Raw genomic sequence first — 23,304 nt, forward strand, 5'->3', positions numbered from 1 at the left:
TAACCCAAATTGCTGCACTTTCCATACAACCACTTGTAGCCTTATAAATGTGATTTCTACATCAAAACTTCACTTGTAACATTTTAAAATGTCATTTCTGCAACAAAACTTTGTTTCTACAGTTAGCTACCCTGCAAGGCACCACAAGCTTAATGCAAAGGAGTAACCCTGTAAACCTTTCAAGTTTCAACAAAGAAAAGCAAATTGCTTTAGCAAGAAAACCAAACTTTGTCATAAGATTTCCAAGCGTTCTCAAGAGCTACACTGCACTCAAAACTGCCAGTGTGCCTCACCCAAAGTCCCCTGTGAAGGAGCCAGAATGTTTACAGGAGACGCGGGATTCATTTATAGACTGATCCATCATTCGATTCCCTTTGGCACATCCCATCACCACCACCTCCTGACAAGTTCTTGGAAATTAACCGGGGCAAGAAAAGTGCTATGAGCAGTGGATTTCTTCTTAAACAGGCAATGAAATCATCCTTGCTGATCCACCCGTCACCATCAGTATCAAACAATTCGAAAAGCTCATGGGTCTGCAAACGCAAAAGTTAAATGAAGTTTCAGAAGGTAAAAACATGGCAGGGTCAGAAAACAAGCAAGGAAACCCCCAGTAGCTTTTATCTTCTCCATTTTCACTCCCTTACTATTTATTTGTGGACTGCAGCCCAATGTCAGGCTGGCAATTGCCATAGCAAGGAAAAGCACACCTTGATGCTAAGTTGCTATTTGACCACCAGAGAACATTCTCTCTTTTTATGTTTACTATAGACGCACAGATTACTTGAATTGGCCACTTAACCAATAAAGTGCGGATTACTCACCTCAAACTGGTCCACGCTAGGAATCACGAGCCGAATAGAATCCCCCAACTGCACCACATGCGTTTTACCAATCAATTGAGCACAAAACTCAAAGCTTGTCCAGTGAGTGTTAAGATAATATTAAGAGAAAAAAAGATGGCATACTTCTTGCTCAGTTATGTAATTGCTTCCACTCATCTGACACTCAGCAAAGGCTAATCCACAGGCTTGCCCAAATAATGGTTGCTTCAGAACATGAGCTGACCCAACTAGGAACTGCAAGCAATTGAATTCCCAGCCATGAGAAACCACGGCATTACACCACCTAGTGGAGACTTAAATGGCACCCATAAAGGGTCTCAAATAATAATGCATGTGAGGAAGAAACTATATCATCAACCAGCAACTACATGGTTAAATTATAAAACAACCAAACACTACTACTACAGCAACAATAACACCAAGTCTCAGTCCCACTAAACAGGGTCAGTTATATAAAGATCAGCACGTCAGTCATCTCTATTCATAATCATATATTTTTCAAGACCATTATGTTTCATATCATTCCTAAGAGTTATCCTTAAAAGTTTCTTTGCTCTTCCTCTACCTATTTTATTACAAACTCCTTCCATTCCTTTTTACTATCCTCACAAATGCATCCATTTGTCTCCTTGTCATATATCTAAACCATCTTAAATGGGTGTCGCATATTGATTACTCATAATTGCATTACAGATAAACTCATTTCTATTTTTTTTATACATATCACACATCCACCATAACATCTTCTCAACTCAATTATGATCACATTCTACACCTGTTAATTTTAAACTGGCCAGCATTCCACACCATACAATAGAGACAATTTCATATATATCTAACACAAAATGCTAGAAGGTATTATAGCTTTAACTCCACTCGGGAATTGAGTAATTCCTTCAACATTTCTATCTTTGAAAATATTACTCTTCATTGCCGCTGAGTCCCATATCCACGGAGAGGGTTGCATTTGATAATTCAAAGCAATGCTATCAACAAATCAACTTTAAAATGTCATACTTCACCTCAGATTTAAAAGCATTAAATTGTAAAATTTGTAATTGATAGAAAAATCAAGTCTTTTCACCATCATAAAATTATGCACTGGCTCCATGAATATCCATTTGAATACCCAATTGTAAGTAGAAAGAAATTTATCCACTCTTGTTCCTCAATAATTTCCGGTCTATGTTTATGCCAATAGACTGGCTTTGTGAATCAAGTTCCTTCACCTTGTATGCATCAAAAGAAAATCAACACTATTTCTGTAAAAAAAAGTGTCCAAGCTAATCTCACCCTGAAAACACAAATGAATGACTGCATATTACATTTTGTGTTTTGTGTATATGCCTGTGCTAAAGTATAGCCGCAACACACATACAGAAGATGGAGAGAGAGAGAGAGAGAGGGGAGGGGGGGGGGGGGGGGGGGGGGAGAATTGATACCTGCTTGAATGTTATTTTACCCTTCCTCTCCACATCAAGGAACCAAAATATCTACAACATAAAACAATCTCCATTAGATAAGCAAATTAAACAACTCTAAAAAAATGGAATAAAGTTACTTTTCTTTGGGATTCCATGGACAGCAATCAAACAGGCTCATATGATATTATACAACAAGCATCAAAGTATATTCATAGATATCCCTCAGCTTTCTTTCTATGAAAAATGTCCCTTGTTTGTCTGTTCAAGATACCAGGGCCACGTTGTCTCTAGCAATAAAATATAGTATTTTCTTTTAGAGACTGCCACTCTACACCCATTTGAAATCTTAAGAAGATGGGATTCCTATTAGAGTATGGAACAATAATAGATAAGATGACCTTTGTTGTCAAATACAGTATATACTGTAATCCATTAGCTTATGAGACTCACATATATAATATGTTTGCCTAAGGGAGGGGAGGATACAAATCAATCACAATAGACAAGTCAAACAAATAGAAACAGGAAGGTAAACTACTTAGAAGTAAAAATACACAAAGTAATCCAATTAGTTTAGGAACAAAGAATGCATTATAATCAGAAGGAAACAAAATGATCAATTATTATGAAGATCTTGTGCTTGATGATGAGATTGTACTTTTGTCTCATGGATTTGTTATTGCGGATTTTTCATCAAGTGGGAAGATCGTCCAAATTCATATGTTACTTGGATTATTGATGATGATTTCTAAGCCTTAGATCCTGAGCTCTTAGGGTGGAACTTGCAATCCAATTCATTGAAGTCAAGTTATTTTCAACCAGGGGAGAATGAAGAATAGGGAAATAAATATTTTTGGGAGACATTATTAGCATTTTTTGTCTATTTGTTTTATTTATTTACTTGTTTATTTCTTTCCTAAGTAGTTTTGGAAAGATTGTGTTTCCCTTATTTAGTATTGTAATTAGGATTGGACTTTAATCTTTGTTTATGTTTCCCAATTGGACTTTAATCTAGGTTCTGCATCAAGCAACATGGCAAAATCTGAAAGGCCTTTAGGTGTGGTGAGACAAACAAGGGGACTACAATTCATATAGAGATTACTAGATTACAAAAATTTAGATTTGGTAACAGACCTTTTCAGAAAGACTGCAAGCCTTCAATCTCAGAGCCCTCAAGAAATCATGGATTTGAACACATCCACTGTTGAACAGGACAAAAAGAGAGAGAACCAGTTCTTACAATGCCACCAATTAAAGCAATATTGATGAAACGTGAACTCAGGGGTGTCTTGACAAACTCAAAGGGAAAGAATGCATTTCACTAAGAAATATTACAATAAGAACGGGCATTAAGCACATTGTGGCACAAGGTCCACATCTTCAGTTTACTGATGCATGGAGTTATATTTCAGCGGTTACAAGAACTGAAAGTTTGACTTCCCATATTCTCAAATAATGTAAAACAAGATAAATAAATAAACAGATAGAGAAACATTGAAACCAGAATGATTCACGAGTTCCAATATAATAGCAGGATTACCGAGTATGATTATATACAGAATAATGACGGTTGGGGTGGTTTTGTCCATGGGTGTGTTGTGTGGGATGGAGGTGTAAAAGGGAATCCAAAATGAGAACAACCAAAACTTATGATCAATATCATTACATATCTGCAAGGTTATGATATATCTAGAAAAATACGGAAGCAACAACATATGCTTTCAAAAAAATAATTGCATATCTACAATGACTTGGTGCAGAAAGCTGTGTGTTGCATCAATCACATGAATTCAACATTAACTCAAGAGAAACATTTATTACCAAAATAAACTCAATAAAAGAAAAAAGCTCCTGGCATCTGCAACTAATAGACCAAAAAGGGAGTAAAAATGGCAAGCCTGTTATTCAGCCATGACAAAACAACCCACTGCAGCATATGGTATGTATGCAGGAATTGGTTGGCTGAGAGGTATGTATGCAGGAATGCGGGATCGGATGCAAAAACAGTTCAAATAGGAGTACACCATTACACCAATGGTTCCTTACCAGGTAAAGCAAAGGAGACTTAACTAATCAATGTTGAGAAGAATATCACTGAAATTTTATATATCAAAAATGTAAGAAGAAAAGAAAAGAAGGAAACATCAGGGAAATCAACAAATGACAGCATTATACCTGGGATCCGGATTCATAGAAAGAAATATATCTAGAAAGTCCACAGCTTCCAAACTGCTCAAATGGAACATCTGGAAAACAAGAGATGTTATCCAATTCACCTTCACTTTCAGTTCAGTAACTTGTATGAAAGCAGGAGCAATTCCACTATGAACCATAATACTATTACAAAGGGCGACTTTCCATTTCACTCAAGGAAAAAAAAATGATCCAGCAGAAGATCAACGCAAGGCATTCATCGCCCATCAGATCATAATAGTCTTCATTTCAGAGCTCTGAAGAATGATCATAATGAAATACTATGGACTTTTTCTCCCCTTGATAAATAAAGGTAACTGCTACAAGCCAAGTAGCCAATAAAGGTGAGAGGCATCTAAAATGTGCACACTGCACCCAAGCTCGCACGCACACAAACATGAAAAGTAATGAGAGAGAAACATCCAAGCAAGTATTGGAACTGTACTGCAGCCATGTAGGTGTTGGGTATCTTAAAACAAACTAAATAAATGGAGCAGCTCCCTGAAGAAGATAGATTAAACAGAAATGCCACATACATACGACAACTATTGAATCCTAAATTGATGAAGGCAAAAAACCATTTCAAAATCGTTATAAAACAAGTCCCGATCTCTCTAAATGCTGAACATAAACAATCACAAGAAACTGGTCCTTTCATTCCATATTTATTGCATATGCAGCATCAATATTTAATTGTTCAGTCCATTACTTATTCAAATTCTTGCTATGACAAATTTCAGCTACAAACATTTCCAAAAGCATCCTCCGTATAAGAAACAAAATAAATAATAGAAACTGAATATAGAAGGCTAGAAAGAAACATCTTTGGGAGGCATAAAGGAATATTAACTGTCTTTCATCACGAAGCAAATAAACCTTAATAAGTTTATAATTGGTGTTTCTTGCATTTGTTTTATTTCTTTATTTATCCACATTAGCTTTTTTAAGCAAAATAGCATTCTCTTAGGGATGTACTGAGAAACATGGCTGCCCTGTGCATTAATGAATGAGTTTCAAGGATTTGAACCGATAAAGGTCAAAATATGAGAAAGCCTAACACGTCTTTGCAGGAACTTTTTACCATATTTAAGGTTTTCTCTAAGTGCCATCTAAAGTATCAAAATCCTACAAGGAGCAGCCAGATCTGTCAAAGCACAATAATTAAACTTGAAGAGCTCTAGAAGGGTTACAAGAGTGTTAGCTCAATATTCTCAAAGTTGTTAGCCATGATTAACATCTTCCTGAATATCAGAGGCATAAGCAACACCAAAACAAGGAAGGTTGCCAAGCTTCTAAAGATATATAACATCCTATCGATTGCTATTCTTCAACCTCTTCACTATGCTAATAAGATTCATGAATTCTCCAGCACAACTGATTCAACGTTTCATTGACAAATCAACTAGAAAATGGTAAGATATGGCTCTGTTTGAATCATGAAAGTGCATGTGGTGCTTGTTGAAACTTTGGAACAAGCGTGAGTTGATAAGTCCATAGGCAGCCTGTAATAGAATAGTAGATGGTGGCCTTTCCATTTTCCAACTACCTTCTTTGATGTATCCATAGCCAGTTTCCTGTGATACAGAGTTCTTTTCCATTCCAGGCCAGTGACGCCATTAAAAAGCAGGAGTATTTCAAATAGGCAAGCAAAATCAGAGTCAAAAAGGCATGGATGCAATCTACAAGAAAGGGTTGGAAGTTAAATTCTGTAAGCATTCTATCATGGTGCAAGTTTGTTCAGTCTTAACACCAGACTATTCTTTTCATCATAATATATTTATAGAGCATGTTTAATGGAAGCGTGAATAAACAGCCTGTTGCATATGAATAAAGTTCTATCATATCTCAGATATGATCATAGTTTTAAGGATCCAATAAAAAAACTCACTCAGAAGTATAGGGACATCGAAAATTTTGAACCTTTTTCATAGCATTTTTTGAAACAACTACTTGTACCATACACAGGATCAATATATAGGGATCTCATCATAGATTATGAAATTACAATAAAAAAAAACCATAGTATAAAGCTCATTCAATTGAAAACTCACCGTTTTCATGCTTGCCATTTCAGCCATATAAAGAGCAGGATTTTCCTATAAAGCATAAGAATAGTGATTGTCACTGTCAACAATTACAACCATATGCAAACAGGAATTTGAGTGTTCCCCCACCCAAAAAAAACAAAAAATTGAAATACAAAGGCTAAGAACAACCACAAAAAAGGAGGTTCATTTTAGCTTTTCAAAGCAGTATTCTTTTTGCTCTTTCCATATTATTACTATTCTTGTTGTATCTATTGGACAAGAAAGCATTATGAATAATTTAAAGAATTCAGATTTAGTTTATCTTATAATTGATTAAGGGTAGCAGACAAGATAAAAAAATAACCTAAAGATTTGAAAGTAAATATAAGCAAATAATTAAATAAAAAAACAAAGCCAAAACTGCAACCAAACCAGCGCCAAGGCCTAAAAAGCACTGACCCTTGTAATGAGTTCAATTATGTTGCACTCCCAAATTTGACAGATACTCCGAGATACCTAGTGAACACTACATATTTGATCTAGCAAAATAAAGGTTGGTGATTGTTGTTGTTGTTGTTGTAAAACTGGACACTTCTTGAGAGCTTGCAGACCCATGTGTCCATGTTAGGAACATGCTTATGCTTATCAATCACATAAGCAAATTAGAACATTATGAGTTTGAAGAAAAAAAATTACAACCAGTTATAAGAAGAAAACAATATGGATTTTTCAATTAATTGTGGATAGACCATTCTAAAATAGATATTAGAACTTGTTCACAGTTTTCTAATATTCTAGAATGCACCCAATAAGCTTCTATTAAGTTGATAATATAATGTCCCAAAAAATAGTTGATAATAAAAATGAGTTCCTAATCTGAAAAAATATTACATCATCATTATATTTCATTCCCATATATAAATGATTCCGATAGGACACTGATAATCGAAGCAACTACAAGCTGAAAATTAACAAAATGAAAAGAAAAGAAAGTGGACTTTCGAGAGGTCCACGCTCTCCCTCTATATTCACCAGAAAATTCCCCCCCTTCTACTCTATTTGCTTCTCTATTTAAAGGAATTTGTTGCCCTCACATGCCTCTCCCTCTTTGCTCTTCCCATTCTACCCCTTAACTGAATTTGTTGGCTGCACATGCACCACTTGCCTTCTCCCATTTCAATATCTCTATTATGCCCTTATTTCTTAGGTCTTGGGTAGGGAAATGTTATGGGCTGCCTAACGGATTCTATTTACTAAATTGACATTTTCCCGCGTTATGTCCTAATTTATTAAAAATTCAGCATGTTGGAGACTGTGCCTACATGTCATGTTTATGTCTCGTGATAGTATCCATGCTTTTAATGTCTTAATATACTAAAAATCCATCAGATTGGAGACTTTGCCTCCATGTTTGTGCTCATATCTCATGATAGTATCCATGGTTCTTAGGCAAACCAAATTCTTCAAGGCTGGAATAAGCATTCAGACTAAGTTATTACTAGTGTTGATTTGCAAATTACTCCATAAAAGAGCATGGTTGCATATTTAGCAAGAAAATAAACTCTTCCACAAGAGTTGAAAGATGCAGAAACAAAATATACCAAAAATCAACCACCAGAAAATATGCTAATAGAATCCTTGAAGTTGCATGGAGCTTACACATCAAAACTTATATCTGCAACACTGATGAAAACATTGTGAGGCTCCAAATTGAGAGCCATATCAAAGGAAGCAAACAATTGGATCCGTAGGTACATTCTATTTGGAGCTCACAAAAGTCAGATTCCTGGCTAACAAATGCTCTAAGCATCAAATGGAACAAGATGCGGCTTGAACTTGGCAAGCCTGTGTTCGTGAACTAGGTCCACTAGCTGCTAACAACTTATCTATCTCTTCCTCTCTATCTGGATATTGGAGGAATTCAAATTGGTTTCCTGGAGCTCACACTGGAAAATGAACCCACAAACATCAATGCAATGCAAGGTAAAAGGAGCTTAAGTACAACATGAAAGCCTTCAGAAATCCTTGACCACTTTTGTATATCAGCCAGGTCATCACTTAATTCTTCTTGCATTCTGTTGAAGCTTCAACAGATCTTACAAAAGGACCATAGTCACAAAACTTTCCACCAACATAACTTAGAGTTGAATCTTTTATAGAAGACCTTGACATGAGCTTGAGTGAAGTTGGCTCTTCTCCATACAAGCCTTAAGCAGCTATACTTTACCAGAGAATATAAATAGCCAGATATATTTGGCTCATCTGCACCTTCATTGAATGTCACGGACCAAAATTTCAGATAAAAATTTGTTTCCCTTTTTTCCTTCAAAAGAAAAATTAGAATCTTGAGTCTGATGGGACCAGTGAACCCGGCCCTTCAGGCTAGATTTGTCTCACAAAAGGAAGATGTGTAAAATAGTTTTCATGCATATGGAATATTAGATTTCTAATTAAACAAAATATAGTTATAATAGTGAACTTATAATGAGTTTGACTAAACCTAACTTTAGTGAAAAAAAAAAATCGTTCACCTAACTTTAGGTTTAATCCAACTTGTTAAAAGTTCACAATAATAATCAGATTCAGTTTACTTAGAAAATCTAATATTCCATATACATAAAAATTATTTCACACATCATACCATTTGTAAGAAAAATCTAGCCTAAAGGACCGGGTTCAGGTTCACTGGTCCAGTCACGACTCAAGATTCTAGTTCTACTAAGAGGGGGAAAAAAGCTTTTTTTTTTCAAAATTTTGGGTAATGACATTGAAGGTGAGTAGTTATGTGCTACATCTTGCACAAGTAGTGTTTACTCTTCTCACAAAATTAAAATTTCAAATAGTGTCCACTTGCTTATGCTTCTCTGGTCTATTAATTAACAATTCCTTGTTTATAAAAACAAATAGTCATAAAGCATTTACATATTCAAATCTCTATCAAAACCCTAGTTGAGATGCAAACAACTTTCTGCGAATTGAAGGAACACAGGACTCTTTACTGGAACATGAACTTTTCCAACATTTTAATGTGCCATACTTCTTCACTTATTTTCTTGAAATACTCTGAAATCTTTCCACTATATATTTGCCTTGAATGTGAATGTTTATCATAAACATTATCGTCTATCGCTTGCTACTGTATATGCAAATATATGAAGCTAAGCAACTTCCTTTTTTTTCTACAAGTATTTCAAAATAGATGAGTAAGCCATAAGCGTTATGTGACAAAGCCTACAACTCATGCATTATGAGATTCCATGAATATAAGGTGCATTCCATTATTGCAGCTACCTCAAATATGCAAAGTAAATTGCAATCAGGGCCCTCAAATTAAGTTAAAGGGGCTGACATCATGCACTCCCTTGCGTGTTTAAATTTATTACAAGATCATTTATGCAGCCCCTCTAGCAAGATAAACTGTAAAAATAAAAAAATAAAATAAAGCATGAAAGATGAAGCAAGAAAAATAAACCTGCTTCTCAGAAGCCTTCATAACAAGCATGAAGTCCCCATAGGAATGAGCTGTTTGCACAACATTAAGAGCAGTGGCAATGGCATGGCTAGTCTGCAGAAACCCATTAGGCACAAGCACTTTTAAAATTTTGCTAATTTACACGGAAAACTCAGAGAGATATATAACCAAAGCCATCTTATGTGCCAATCGAGACACATCCAAATATGAAGTTCACCTCATGATAACCTATGTTGCACGGAAACGGAAACAGGAAACGTTTCCGATAGGAAACGGAAACGTGGAAACGGACATTCTTATAAAAAAATAGGCATAAATAGGGTCCAAAACGGAAATAGGAAACGTTTCAAAAACGGGAAAACGACACTTATAAGGTGTTTCCGTGCAACATAGATGATAACCATCATGTCAACCAAAACAATGATTTTTCCCCATTTACCCAAATAACATAGAGAATTTTCAAAATGTAAACACATTGAACAAATGCCACAAAAGATAATACAACGAATAAATGCTTAGCAAACTAGAAAACAAACCAAAAACAAAAACTTAGCAAACAAAAAACCAACTTTATGAAACAATTCCTCTAATTTTAAGGAAGTTACATGGCACATATAAAAGACATGTTCATGCTCCTGCACCCTATTTAATATGTTACCACGCGGCATATATTCTGAAACAAATCACAAAGATGATGAATAAACAACCCGTGAATGAAAAGCTCTTCTTGTGAATTTGTTTCTCAAAAAAAAAAAAAAAAACATAAAAAATGATAGTAGAACAAACAATTAGCTAATACTCTGTGCACAAGTGTAGAAGGCAGGCTCTCCACTTCCCATGCTAACGGGCACAAATGCAACAGAATAATGCCAAGAAAACATAATTTCAACATTCAAAATAAGTCGAACATCCCAAAATTTTGCATTGCTTAAGAGATGAAGCATACAAAAGACAGAATGTTTACAATACATAACCATAGAATTGAAGACAAAGAACCTGAGATGCATAAATGCATACTCATAATACAAAATTCAACTAAATCAATAAATAATGTAAACAAATAAAATATAGATTTACCCTCTGAGAAAATTGGCCAGCATTTTCCTTCTGACTTTCAAGAGGTGAAATAACAGGAAGATATTCCACCTGTATAATTTAGTAAACGAGTTCAATTAACGTTTGACGCATGTATCATAAATGCAGATTATGGAGGGACAAAAAAGTTCAAATTGACTAGGAATCCTTTCCCTTATAAGATGTGTGCAAACTACACTTATCCCTAAAAAGTATTGCCTCAAAGATACTTAAATAGGTTTAAAATGGAGGAGAAACTGTGAAGCAAGGCAAAATGAAAAGGCATACAAATCTTAAGGCACATGAAAAGGCATACAAATCTAAAGGCACATATATATCATTCAAATACCTAAAAAGCACTGTACTGGATACAACATAGATACAAGACAGAATGTGGACACTCCAACATGGCAATTTTTTTTCAATGGGTAAATTACACTCAGCACCCCTGAGATTTGAAAAAAGACAAAGACACCCCTGACATTTGAGAAATGACAGTGACCTCTTAGACTTTATAACTCTAGCCACACTCCCCCCCCCCCCCTGTCATTGTTAAAATTGTTAATATGACAAAAATACTCACATTTTCTCTCCACCTCCCATTGTCCTCCTCCTTTGTCCAGCGATCTAGCTAGAATTCAACAGTTTGATCTCTTTCTCTCTCCAGGGTTCGACCATGGCTAAACCATTGTAGAACCAAAGACAGAGAGACCGACAGACAACCAGATTAGGCTAGTTTGCAAAATGAGGAGAAGAAAGGGAGGGGGAGATCAAATGTGAAGGTATTTTCGTCATATTAAAATTTGTAACATCTATGAAGGAACAGTAGAGAGAAAGTGTAGCTAGAGTTGTAAAGTCAAAAAAGGTCTCTTATCATTTCTCAAATGACAAGGGTGTCCATCTTTTTATCAAATCTTAGGGCATTGAGTGTAATTTACCCTTTGTCAATTCAAAGAACCTGGAAAAATCATCAGCCCATAAACAAGAGCTCTAAAATTCTTGAAATAAAAAATTCTAGAAGAGAAAAGACTAATAAATATAAATCCACATTTTTCTTCACGTTATAATTGATCTTTAATTTCTTCTTTTAAGATACTGAATAAGTGTCCACCAGTGATGCCTTTAAGCTTGTGAATAAGCATCTAATTTATTTGAGTGATGGACAAGATGTTCTTAATATCAAGAAATGTCCAACTCTAGAAAAAGCTAAAAATACCATTACATATTTGGTGTCCAAATTTTGGTTTCTCAAATGTTACACCTTTTTAAAACTCTTTGCTTCTCAGCATAGGAACAGCATTTGAAAATATGGGCAATGAGCATCTAGTTAATAAATGATTTGTTAAAGTGATGTACATATGAAAGGAAATATGGCAGATTGGGTTGTTATGACAACACAAACAGACTTTTATGACACATAAACCTTACCACCACCACCCCCAAAAAAGGAAAAGAAAAAAGAAAGAAAGATGATCAACCCTACATTTCAGAACATGAATAAACTAATCATTTGGCTAAGGGTCAGAGAGATGGAGCATTGATGCCTTTAGCTACAGCATACCTCCATGAAATTGTGAAACTGTGTGAACATTCTAAACATGAGCTTCCCCAACGATATGTTACCCCTAAACAAAATAGCAGAGCAATAAATTTAGTAAGATATTCAACTGGATAACAGCTAAGTGGTCTAAACTAAAGAAAGCTCTTACCAGGATTGGTCAAAGTGGACGTGGGGATAGCGAACAACCACAGGCTGGACAGGGTATCCAGGGATAAATGCACCAAGTTGGAAAGAAATGAGGAGTCTTCCATTTGTTGTTGTTCCCTCAGGAAATAAAAGCAGACGAGGAAATCTATTTGAAGAAGCCTTTCTCTGTATTCAGATCCTCGAAAGCACATTCTGTATCAAATAGCTTATAGATTGATACAACTTAACTACTCTGAATGCTTTTCTTCCAAAATGTAGGGTTTGACAATTAGAAAGCATTCCTTTACATAGTTGGAACACAAATACCAGATTCAAACAATTTAGGGAAAGAAAAAATTGAAAGAAGAACACAATTTTTTCCCTTGTTTGTTCGCCACCACAACTAAAAGTGAACTCAGAAAATGGGAAATAGATTTTAACGAACAGAGACCATAAATAAGTTCAGCTAGCATGTGTTCTCAAGCCATATAACCAAGTTAATTGGAAGCTAGCATTGCAGAAAGTTAAGCACAACATGCTATGACCACAGGGGCAGAAAACGAGTGTTTTTAAAATGGAAAAGAGCAACAAGATAACAATTGAAATTTGTTCTTATTTTATTAACCAACAATTCATTTTTGTTTATTTTTATGCATGAATTCATCTATTACATGTTACTCTGACCAATCCAACATAGTCACTACACTGCTAAGTTTCTGTTTGTACCACCAACGCAGGTTCAGACTTGGAGTACAGTTTTAAGACTTCAAAGAGCATTCAGATAACCAAGTATGGTATTTCAGACAGCCAATTCAAGTTCTTCTCTAAGACGGAAGAGTTTTGAGGAAGTTTTTCAGATGTCTGTCTTTTTTTTTTTTTTTTTTTTTTTTTGGGGGGGGGGGGGGGGGGGGGGAATGGTGGACTGCTTCAAGCTGCTACTCAAACAAAAACTGAAGGACTTAAGCTGGCAACAGTGTTGCTGCTTGGAAGACTAAGGGGCAGTTTGGTTTTACAATGCTTTTCATTAAAAATTATTAAAGAAAAAAAGTAGTATTTGGTTAAGAAAAACTTCGCGTTTAGAGCACAGTTGAAACTTCTAAAAAAAGGGGTTAAGCTGCTTTAATCAAAAGCAATTAGATTAAAAGTAAAGTAGCCTATAATGGGACACCTTATTTAAAAAAAAAAAAAAAAAAAAAGACAATTTTAACCTTAACTTTTAAACATATTTAAATGTGGTACAAAAAGTCAAAAACATATTTTCAAGCTTTTGCATTTAATTTGATGAGAAGAAAAAATGTGTTTCGAGAATAAATATGAATATGAATTACTTTTTCCGTAATAAATGACATCTTTTTCATACTATTTTATTTAGTTATCTAACAAGCACTTTAAGTTTATAATATTATAACAGTAATTTAAACATCATAAATAATTTTAGTATAAAATATTTGTTTAAAATCTTATTTCATATATTATTGACTTTTTTGGTGTTTTGCATATTTACAACACAACAAAAAAAAATATTAACCAACACTTATTACTTGTTTTTGAGTTTAATAAACACAGTACCACACTCAATTACCAAACACTACTTTCACAGCACAATGAAGCCAAACAGACCCTTAGACTTATTCACCATCTGTTATACTGGAATAATGAAGTTATTTTTAGGAATATATCAATTCACGGCTCATCTCTATCCAGTCTTTTTTCTTTTCTTTTTTGATAAATAATAGGTTGACCAAGCCTTAACAGCTCATTTGGAACCAATCCCAATTGAATCAAAATTATAATTCTATAGTTTTAATGATTCCAATGTAATTAGAATTCTAGTTACTTGTTTGGAATAAAACATTAAAAAATCAAATTTATTTTTCAGAATTAAATAATTATTTGATTCTAAAACTCTGGAATTGGAATTCCAATTCCACAGTTACTGAGGTTTCCAAATAAGCTGCGAGAGGTCAAATCTCCCTTAACAATCTCACATGCAGAATGACTGGCCACGTCATTCACCCTTCCTGCCCAACAAACGGAAAGTTGAAGTCGCAGCACTTGTAAAAATAATTCCACCAAAAGAGATAGGTGCCCACTTCCAGGTATAACATTGTTTCATGCTTGGAGCAGCATACAGAATTTCAGTTGTATTTGGTTTGTCTTCACGTGATTTGCCTACCAAATATCAATAGGGTAAGGTCAAGGGAAGAGGAACATGGAGATCATTGATGAACTCATAACTCTTAACCCAAATTCACATCCCACCCCCACCCCCCCAAAAAAAAATAATAATAATAAATAGCCCTCACAAGCCTTTGAAGGTCCACAAAGGTCATGGGTCCTCTCTAACTCTCAAATGTGTACAAATTCCAAGACATCCCTGGCTCCTACTTCCAACAAAGACTACACAGGAACATCATTGCGTAAAGGCATCAAAAGATGAGGCATTATTGCATAGGCATCCTTGTTAACCCTAGAGGTTTTGAGCATATATTTGGTAAGACGGTATGCTCAAAGGCCTCTACCACGGAGCCAAGGGGTTTTTTATCATGTGGAAGTGCATAATTGGTCCAAGTATCACCTCATGAGGCTAAACATGTGATCAATTGCAGACATAGGGTATGCATGAAGCCTACAACCCCTCTCTAATAGTTTTGTAACTCTTTTGTTAAGAATTTTGTCTCGAGTAAGAATGATGTTGGCTTTGGCAAGGAAAGTGCATCATTATTTCAAAGGGTACAGATAGGCGGCGGCCAACTTGTAATTAGAATTTAAGTTGGGGGGTTAAACCGGTAATATCCATACCTGGTTATGTAAATGTCTAGGAGTTAATGCCCTAATTTTCTATAAATAGGGCAGAGAGCTAGGTGTTTATAGATGCATGATATTTACGAGAAAGCTAAAGAGAAAAGGTTGTGTAATTAGTGATAGCTCTTTGTAATATTGTATGCTTGTAATTGTAGGCACTAAGGCTATACTGATCTCATTCTAATCAATCAAAGAAGGCTGATCGGAGGGTTCTAAGGCTGGATGTAGGGTGGTCCTAAGGGACAATCTAAACCGGGATAAATTTGGTGTTTCTTGTTGGTTTGAGTTTCTGAATCTATCTCTATTTCAATTCAATATTCTGTTGTTTTGTGTTCTGGTTTGTTTTGATAAATCTGTGTGCGCGCGCATGAGAGAAGCTATAATTTCATCTAACGAATCTGTTTCCAGTGCTCCCAAGATAACATTTTTCTTTGTCTATGCACTTTTTGAATGTTGTCGAAACAAATCATTTTTGTCCCCCCCCCCAAAAAAAAAAAAAAAAAAAAATCTAAAAAAGCTTCACGACCCAAGGGATTAGAAGGGTTATGCTGTATTTCTTTTACTTTAATTGTTGCATCTATATTCCAGCTATCAATTATGTTAGAATTAGAAAGGCCACATGTGAGGCCTTAGGAAAAGGACAAAATAGTTTGTTGTAACTGCTGGAGGGGGGGGGGGATGGTCTGCTGCATCCACACCCACGCCAAGCACCTATATGTATTCATCCCATTCCGTGGGAGAAGGCATGCAAAAATAGAATACAACATTATCCTATTCTCTCTCTCTCTCTCTCACTCTCTCATCTCACTCAATTCTCTTTTCTCCCTCTGTTCATTCTATTCTTGCCTAATCTTCTTCTAAATTCTCCCTTCATTCTTCCAATTTCCAATCCAACCCTAGGCTAAACCCTAGGTTCATGACAAATGATATCAGAGCAGTCGTTCCTTAGTTGTGAGTTCTAAAATCCGGTGGTTGTCCTTGTCCGATCCAATTATGAAGTAATCAAGCCGATTCAAAGCAGAGCAATACTTCTTCAGTTGTGGTTCATATAATTGTGGGTAAATTGATTCCGATGACTTTTGCCGGAATTGATTGAGCAGTGAATTCCGCAAGTGGTGCAGAGAAGTGGTCGGTGATTGGATAAGCAGAAGACAAGTTGCGAGAGCTCCATTAAAGTGATGACGTGTGTGAGGAAGGCTGTCACAGCCAGGTCAAGCAGAACCAGTGATTCCGAAGCCTACAACAATCGCGATTGGATCTCGTGGACTGGTCAAATCAAGGCAATTGCATGTGGGATTCCAAGTATTAGCGGTTACGTGGGTGTCACTATTTGAACTCGGGAGTGACGCAATACAATGGGTGGACTTGAGAGTGTAGTGATACAATGGGTGTAGCGATTGGAGCAGCAGTGAATTCTGGTGACTTCTAGAATCAGAAGCGATCGCAAATTGGGCTAGAACTCAGGCAGTCATCAGCCTTACCCAGACCTTCAGGCAAACCCATTGAACATCAACCCGATCGAAAACACCAACCAATCGGGTGGGGAAGGATTCGAGTACCGGAAAGAAGCAACGGCTAGGTGGGACACGAACTGAGGAGCATTCGCGATTGGTGTGGGAGTCCATCAAATGCAGTGACGCGGACGGCCAAAAGGTTCACGAGTGAGTCGGACGAGGAAGTAGGAGACGCAACCGTTGTCAATTGCGATCAGTGGTTAGGCAGAGCAGGTTCAACAACTCCAGTGACCTGGAAGGTGGTTGACGTTTGGAGGTAGTAATCTCCAATGTTGTTTTATGAAGGTGGTCCAGCGGCGAAATTGACGATGTTCGGAAGGCAAAATTCGTCGGTGATCTAATCAGGTGAAGTCCGATCAGTCCTAGACTGTCGCTTCTGATGTATCTCCAAGCAAGCGAGCACCCTCAATCCAAACTAGGAAGGCACAGCAAGTGAGTGACCCTCAGTAAATAATTTCGCTAATTAGTGTTTGGAATTGAAGGGAGAACCAGGGTCTGGAAATTTTCGATCACCTCACGATCTGAATCGAAAGGAGTCACAAAGTGAGGTTATCTTCATGGCTGTAAGGGACCAGTGATCAGAATTTCCGTCTAACTTTTGGAGGCGAGTAGGCTGGTGTTTCCGACGGTGATTCCAGCAAGTATTAGGTATTATTGCGACAAGAGAGACAGGATATTCGATAGCCTTAGGTGACTCTAGAAGGTTGATCAAGTCGTTGTAACTATGCAACTTCTTCCGCTACTACAATAAACCTGACCTTGAAGCAAAACAGCCACTAATTTGCCACTAAGTGGATCAATTTTAGAGGTGACTGGGTGAGGCAGTTAACAGAAGGGAAGTGTGGGGAATTATGATGGAAAGAGCTGTGATTTCTTGGCCTATTGCTTTCCCAGCTAGTGAGATTTCGGCCAGGAGGAGTAATGCACGAAGGAGATCAGTGGAGCCTCAATTGCAACAGAAGAATGCTTCATTTTCAACCGAAATAGAGCCTCAATGGCAGCCAAAGGAGGCTGCATTTTCAGTTGGCAGCAACAGGGACAAAGGAACAAGTAATGGGATTCATGAAGAGTGTAAAGAATTTGACCGTATGTTCCGCAAGAAGTTACAGGAGTTTGTGATGATACTTATTAAGAAGTATCATTACAACTTTCCGATTGAATACTTCGATGATTATTGCGAAAGTTTTAACAAAGAGGAATTTCTCAAAATGGACCAGCCAAAGGAGAAATTAAGATGGCAAGAAGGGGATTCATTGCTCACTTCCAATGTTGAGCAAAAGAAGTATATTAGTTTAAGCGAAATTGACAACGAAGATACCAACTCATTACCCCCGTTGGCTAGTGCATGGGTTGAAGGATTTGGGGGTGTTCTAGATCAGAAGTTCGTATGAAATGGAATAGCATTGGATCAGGAAAATTTGACTAAAGGACCTCAATCTACACAGATATTGGGGTTGGAATCCTTCCTCCTATTTTGGACCTACCAAAAGCTAAGGATTCTTTGGCTTAGGTTAAAAAGGGCAGCGAGAGGGGGGAGATAGCGCTAGCTGGAGGATATCTTACTACCAACATAAAAGGCTCTAGCACCGAACAATATGATGGTGTTGCTGCCATTTCAAAAAGGGCAAGCCAAATTGCAAGTGTGAACCCGTTGTCAGTATTGGGGGTAACAGAGGTAACTAAAGCAGGGATTTTGGGAGAGTAAAACACAAAAGTTGAAAAGAGAGATGTTGATTTCTCTTTCAGTCAAGGGAAATCCTTTACGAGTTATAACCTTGCAAGTAGTTCTTTCCATCAGTAGCAGATTCAAAGTGGTGAGAAATTTTGGAAGCCGGTTGTAGATGGGGAAAAGCTAAAAGAGGTAGCTGAAGAAGTTATAGGTTTTGCCAAAGGGAACAAAATTCCCGTTGCTGCATTGGTTCCTCCTCCAGTGGGAAAATTCGAATGCTAGTCTATTGCATTGACTAATGAACAGATGGTTCAAGACAATGTGGTAGCAAGTCATGATGTTGTTACGGTTGAGAGAAAAGAAAAGAGGAAAAAGCCTAGAAGGATAAAGAAGGAAAGAAGCATTAAACTGATAGAGAAAGCTAGAATTTGATGAATAAGAACGGCTCAAGGTAATAAGTTTCTTGGAAACAAGAAACCTTTCAAGGAGAGGGGATTGTCACGACCCAAGGGTTAATTAGAAGGGTTATGTTGTATTTCTTTTACTTTAATTGTTGTATCTATATTCTAGTTATCAATTCTGTTAGAATTAGAAAGACCACATGTGAGGCCTTAAGAAAAAGACAAAATAATTTGTTGTAACTGTTGGAGGGGGGGATGATCTACTGCATCCACACCCACACCAAGCACCTATATGTATTCATCCCATTCCATGGGAGAAGGCATGCAAAAATAGAATACAACATTATCCTACTCTCTCTCTCTCTCTCTCTCTCTCTCTCTCTCTCTCTCTCTCTCTCAATTCTCTTTTCTCCCTCTATTCATTCTATTCTTCCCTAATCTTCTTCTAAATTCTCCCTTCATTCTTCCAATTTCCAATCCAACCCTAAGTTAAACCCTAGGTCCATGACACTTGTCTTCACCATGAGCCAAGATTACAATAGTAGACAAGATTAAAGAGGTAGATTGGAGAAGGATGGCCACCAGAGGGTCACCTGTCACAAGACAGCCCCCCCCCCCCCACCCCCAATGGAGAGAAGTTACCAAAGGGGTCGACCATGGGTCACGGGTTCCCAACACATGACGGCTCCAACCAACCTCTAAGGACTCCTCTCAAACTCGCCTCCCTCAGATTCGCATGATTATGTCCATTACAGCTATTGAAAAGTAAGAAACAAGGAAGAATCAAAAATAACAGTAGGTTGGTGTTGGTTAAGCTTAACAGCAGATAAACCAAGACAAGTTGCTATTTTTTTTTCTAAGTTTTCAATTTCCTCTTTGTTTTACACTCTTGAGACATTTTGCATGCCTCCTCTGCCAATGACCCCTCAGTTTCCCTTTTTTTTTCTTGGTTACAACCTAGCTGAGCGCCTGAGATGCCTGATACAGTGATACCTCATTAGAGGCTCTAGCCTAGGCAGCAATTGTATGAAGGAGCCTCACCTAGAAGTAGGTGAGGCGCTTCCATGGCCCCTTGCATCACCCAAGTGGCTGGCTCACCTTTGACTACTCCCTCAAGTATCAGCGGAGAAAACGGAATCCACCAACTGTTGACATAACTATCGGTTATTTATTCCTTTGTTTACTTTTCCAACCACTCAATTTCAAATTTAACCTATGTAATTTGTCTAAAAAAAATTGATATTAGTTATTGGATTTCTTGCAATATAAAGTTTTCAGACATATGGAGGACAGGAAAAAAGAGAAAAGTTTTAAAGTTTGATATGAAGTGTATGGATCTCAATGAAGATATGACAAAAGATAGAAATACATGGAAGTCTAGAATTCATGTAGCCAACCCCACATAGTGGGATAAAGGCTGGATATGTTGTTGTTGTTGTTGATGAGTTAATTAATAACAGTCAAACAATTTGATGAAACAAGAAATGACAATAACGATGCTTAGTAAAGCACTACATAAACATAAAACTAAAAGAATTCATAAAAAGTTCAGCAAGAGAAAAGACTTCAGAATAACTATTCAGTGAACACATAAAAACTTTCTACCTTTATTTCATTAACAGCATGCTTCCTTGATGACGGTGAGAACCTATTAACATATATAACCTAGAGAACAAGAAAATTGATAAAAAGAAACATTAGTTAAAGATATTAGTGAACTCAAATGCACAAAACTAACTCTGAAATTTTTATGGCAGTAAATTCAAGAAGAAAAAACATTTAAGTACAAGAAAAAAGACCAAACAAAGCTTTCATAAACAGAATGGATAAAGATTACCTGCATTGCTCTGATAATGGTTCCAACAAAAGGTATGGAATCATGGGACTCAGATGCAACAATAGTGGGAAATAATTCATAGAAGAAGAAAATCGGTTCTATATATGATACATGGTTAGATACAACAATTGGAGCAACTTCCCTTGCAGCAGGCTTTCCTTTACGTCTTATCCAATGATAGCTGCAAGAAAGGAAACCATTTAATAAAAGTTAATGCAGGAAGTAAATTTTAGTAAATCAAATTTTAATTAATGAGATCGATCTTTAGATTCCCTTTCCTTTTCCCCCATCAAAGAAACAGACACCAATGTTGGTACTCATGGAACATAGACTCATAGTACCTCATGCTTGAATGAGGAAATATCAGCACAATATTTGCCACAATCAAGACAGTTAACTCAGGAGTGGAGCCTCAGGTCTTTAGTTGAGATTGACTGAAGTAATGCAAGACCTGGGTAATAGAAAATGCCTATGCTGTAGCAATCCATGAATCTATACTCCAAGACATGGCATACTTCCATTCCTAAATGGTGAATTTCGTAACCACTATCTTGTGCCTTATCAACTTCTCTTTTTTCATTCTGAACTTTCTTCAATCTACAACTATCACTATTCCTTTTTTTTTTCTGATAAATGGTATGAATAAAAAGTACACCTTGCAAGGGAAAAAACTTCCAATGGCTAGAATCCTAGAACAAACTAAAAATTGGCAATGCAAGTGCAATCATTCTTCACACTCATATAGTTATATGGACAAAGGCTCCCTCACTTTGCAAAGAGAGAGCATTCCTAGTGGACAAGGCTCTCCAATTTGCAAAGGGTGGAAGGCCAGTCATCTTTCCATACAATCTTACCCTTACTTTGCAAAGAAGCTGTTTCCATAATTCAAACCCAAGACCTACCAGTCACAAAGGAGCATGCTTACCATTACCACCTAGGTTTGCCCTCTACAATCTAAAAGGTACAAAAATATTAAAAAAATGCTATTGTTCATACTCTATATTTGGAAATTTTAACACCCAAAAACTCTTTGTAGTTGCTACCATATATTCTGACAGACATTTTTTGGCCACTAGAAGAGCCAAGGGACAAGAACATGCTCACATAAAAGAACCAATGTTCAATGACTTTCCAAGTCTTAATTGTTCCCTCCTTTCCCCAAATTACCAACAACCAAACTCTTCCTCTGGTTCATGCTTTGAACAACATTTCTAAAATCAGTGTTATCCCCAATCAAGAGGTGAGAATTAATTGTGAACACCTCTCGGTGTATGAGTGTGATAAGTCCAGTCATACAAACCTCTGATTAATATATCATATACAAACAAGATTCTCTATTCTAACGGGTCATGGTAACGATTTATTTTAACAGTTGACTTCCACAAACTGAATTCAATTGTCGGTGTAGCTACTCTACAAAAATAGGAAAAAGAAAAAGGCTACCGCTTTCCTGTTACGAATTTGTACTTGCCCAAACCAACTAAAGTATATTCCTACGGTGGATTTCAATTTGTCCACCGATTGGAAAAGAAAATAACGATAACGATGGCCCACCCCACCAAAGTTTTCTTACACAAACATTTAGAAACTAAATGCAATAAAGATGGATTATGGATATGGATACACATCGAAACATTTCAGTCCATACACACACACACACACATGTATATTGAATCCTAATTCCACATTGACTTACCCAAAAGAAAATAGGATACAGCGAGCACAAATCCGGGTAACCCACATCAGCCTGCACCTCCATTGAGGCATAGGGTTCTGCTTATCCTTCCAACCATGAAGAGCCAGCTTGGTGACCAAGTAACCTAACGACAAAGCCAACCCAAACAGCACGAGCCGGACCAACACAACAGGCATGGAGACCCCGATTTTGAGCCACTCATAAAGCCCTTCAACCCTCGGCGTGTGGTTCCGGAACGGGTCGACGGTGGTCGAGGCCGGGACGTCGAACCCCTCGGCGCCGAGGAACCCGAACGGGCTCTCGAATCCCGGAGGAGCACCGCTGGTCTGGCAATTCTGCTTCGTGGATCGGCTTGAACGGTCTTGATCGAAACCCCCTTCCTCCTCCTCCTCCTCCTCCTCCTCCTCCTCGTCGACGGGGATGATGACTTGGGGCTCATCGAACGGCTCGAGAAGAGCGCTCTCGGGTAGCAAGGGACTGATCAGATCGGGGTCCGCCATGGCTGGAGCTTGGAAGTGCCTGTGGAGGAGAGTCAAGATGGAAAAAAGGCGCTCCAGCAATGGACACGTTGAAAAGAGGAGAGAGAGAGAGAGAGAGAGCGAGGGAGAAGAGAAAGAAAGCGATTTGTTTCTGTGTATGGGATTTGGAGGCTTTTGTGGT

The 23,304-nt window shown here is 37.2% G+C and overlaps 1 protein-coding gene and 1 long non-coding RNA gene across 2 annotated transcripts; one reads left to right on the forward strand and one right to left on the reverse strand.

Annotated features, from left to right (window-relative positions):
* On the reverse strand, positions 1-23,304 carry LOC127814197 (lysophospholipid acyltransferase LPEAT2). The gene is made up of 14 exons (XM_052355531.1): positions 22,645-23,304; positions 20,949-21,129; positions 20,717-20,776; positions 12,745-12,908; positions 12,597-12,660; positions 11,039-11,107; positions 9,962-10,054; positions 6,514-6,558; positions 4,445-4,515; positions 3,404-3,470; positions 2,288-2,338; positions 969-1,079; positions 825-872; positions 1-536 (listed from the first exon to the last, which is right to left on the reverse strand). The coding sequence occupies exons 1-14, from the start codon at positions 23,142-23,144 to the stop codon at positions 342-344; spliced, it is 1,719 nt and encodes a 572-aa protein (XP_052211491.1). The 5' UTR covers positions 23,145-23,304; the 3' UTR covers positions 1-341.
* On the forward strand, positions 16,306-19,731 carry LOC127814198 (uncharacterized). Its single transcript, XR_008026303.1, has 2 exons — positions 16,306-16,439; positions 19,612-19,731. It is a non-coding gene; the product is annotated as an uncharacterized LOC127814198 (long non-coding RNA).

Source organism: Diospyros lotus, chromosome 12 (assembly GCF_014633365.1).
Source record: "Diospyros lotus cultivar Yz01 chromosome 12, ASM1463336v1, whole genome shotgun sequence".
Taxonomy (NCBI): Eukaryota; Viridiplantae; Streptophyta; class Magnoliopsida; order Ericales; family Ebenaceae; genus Diospyros; species Diospyros lotus.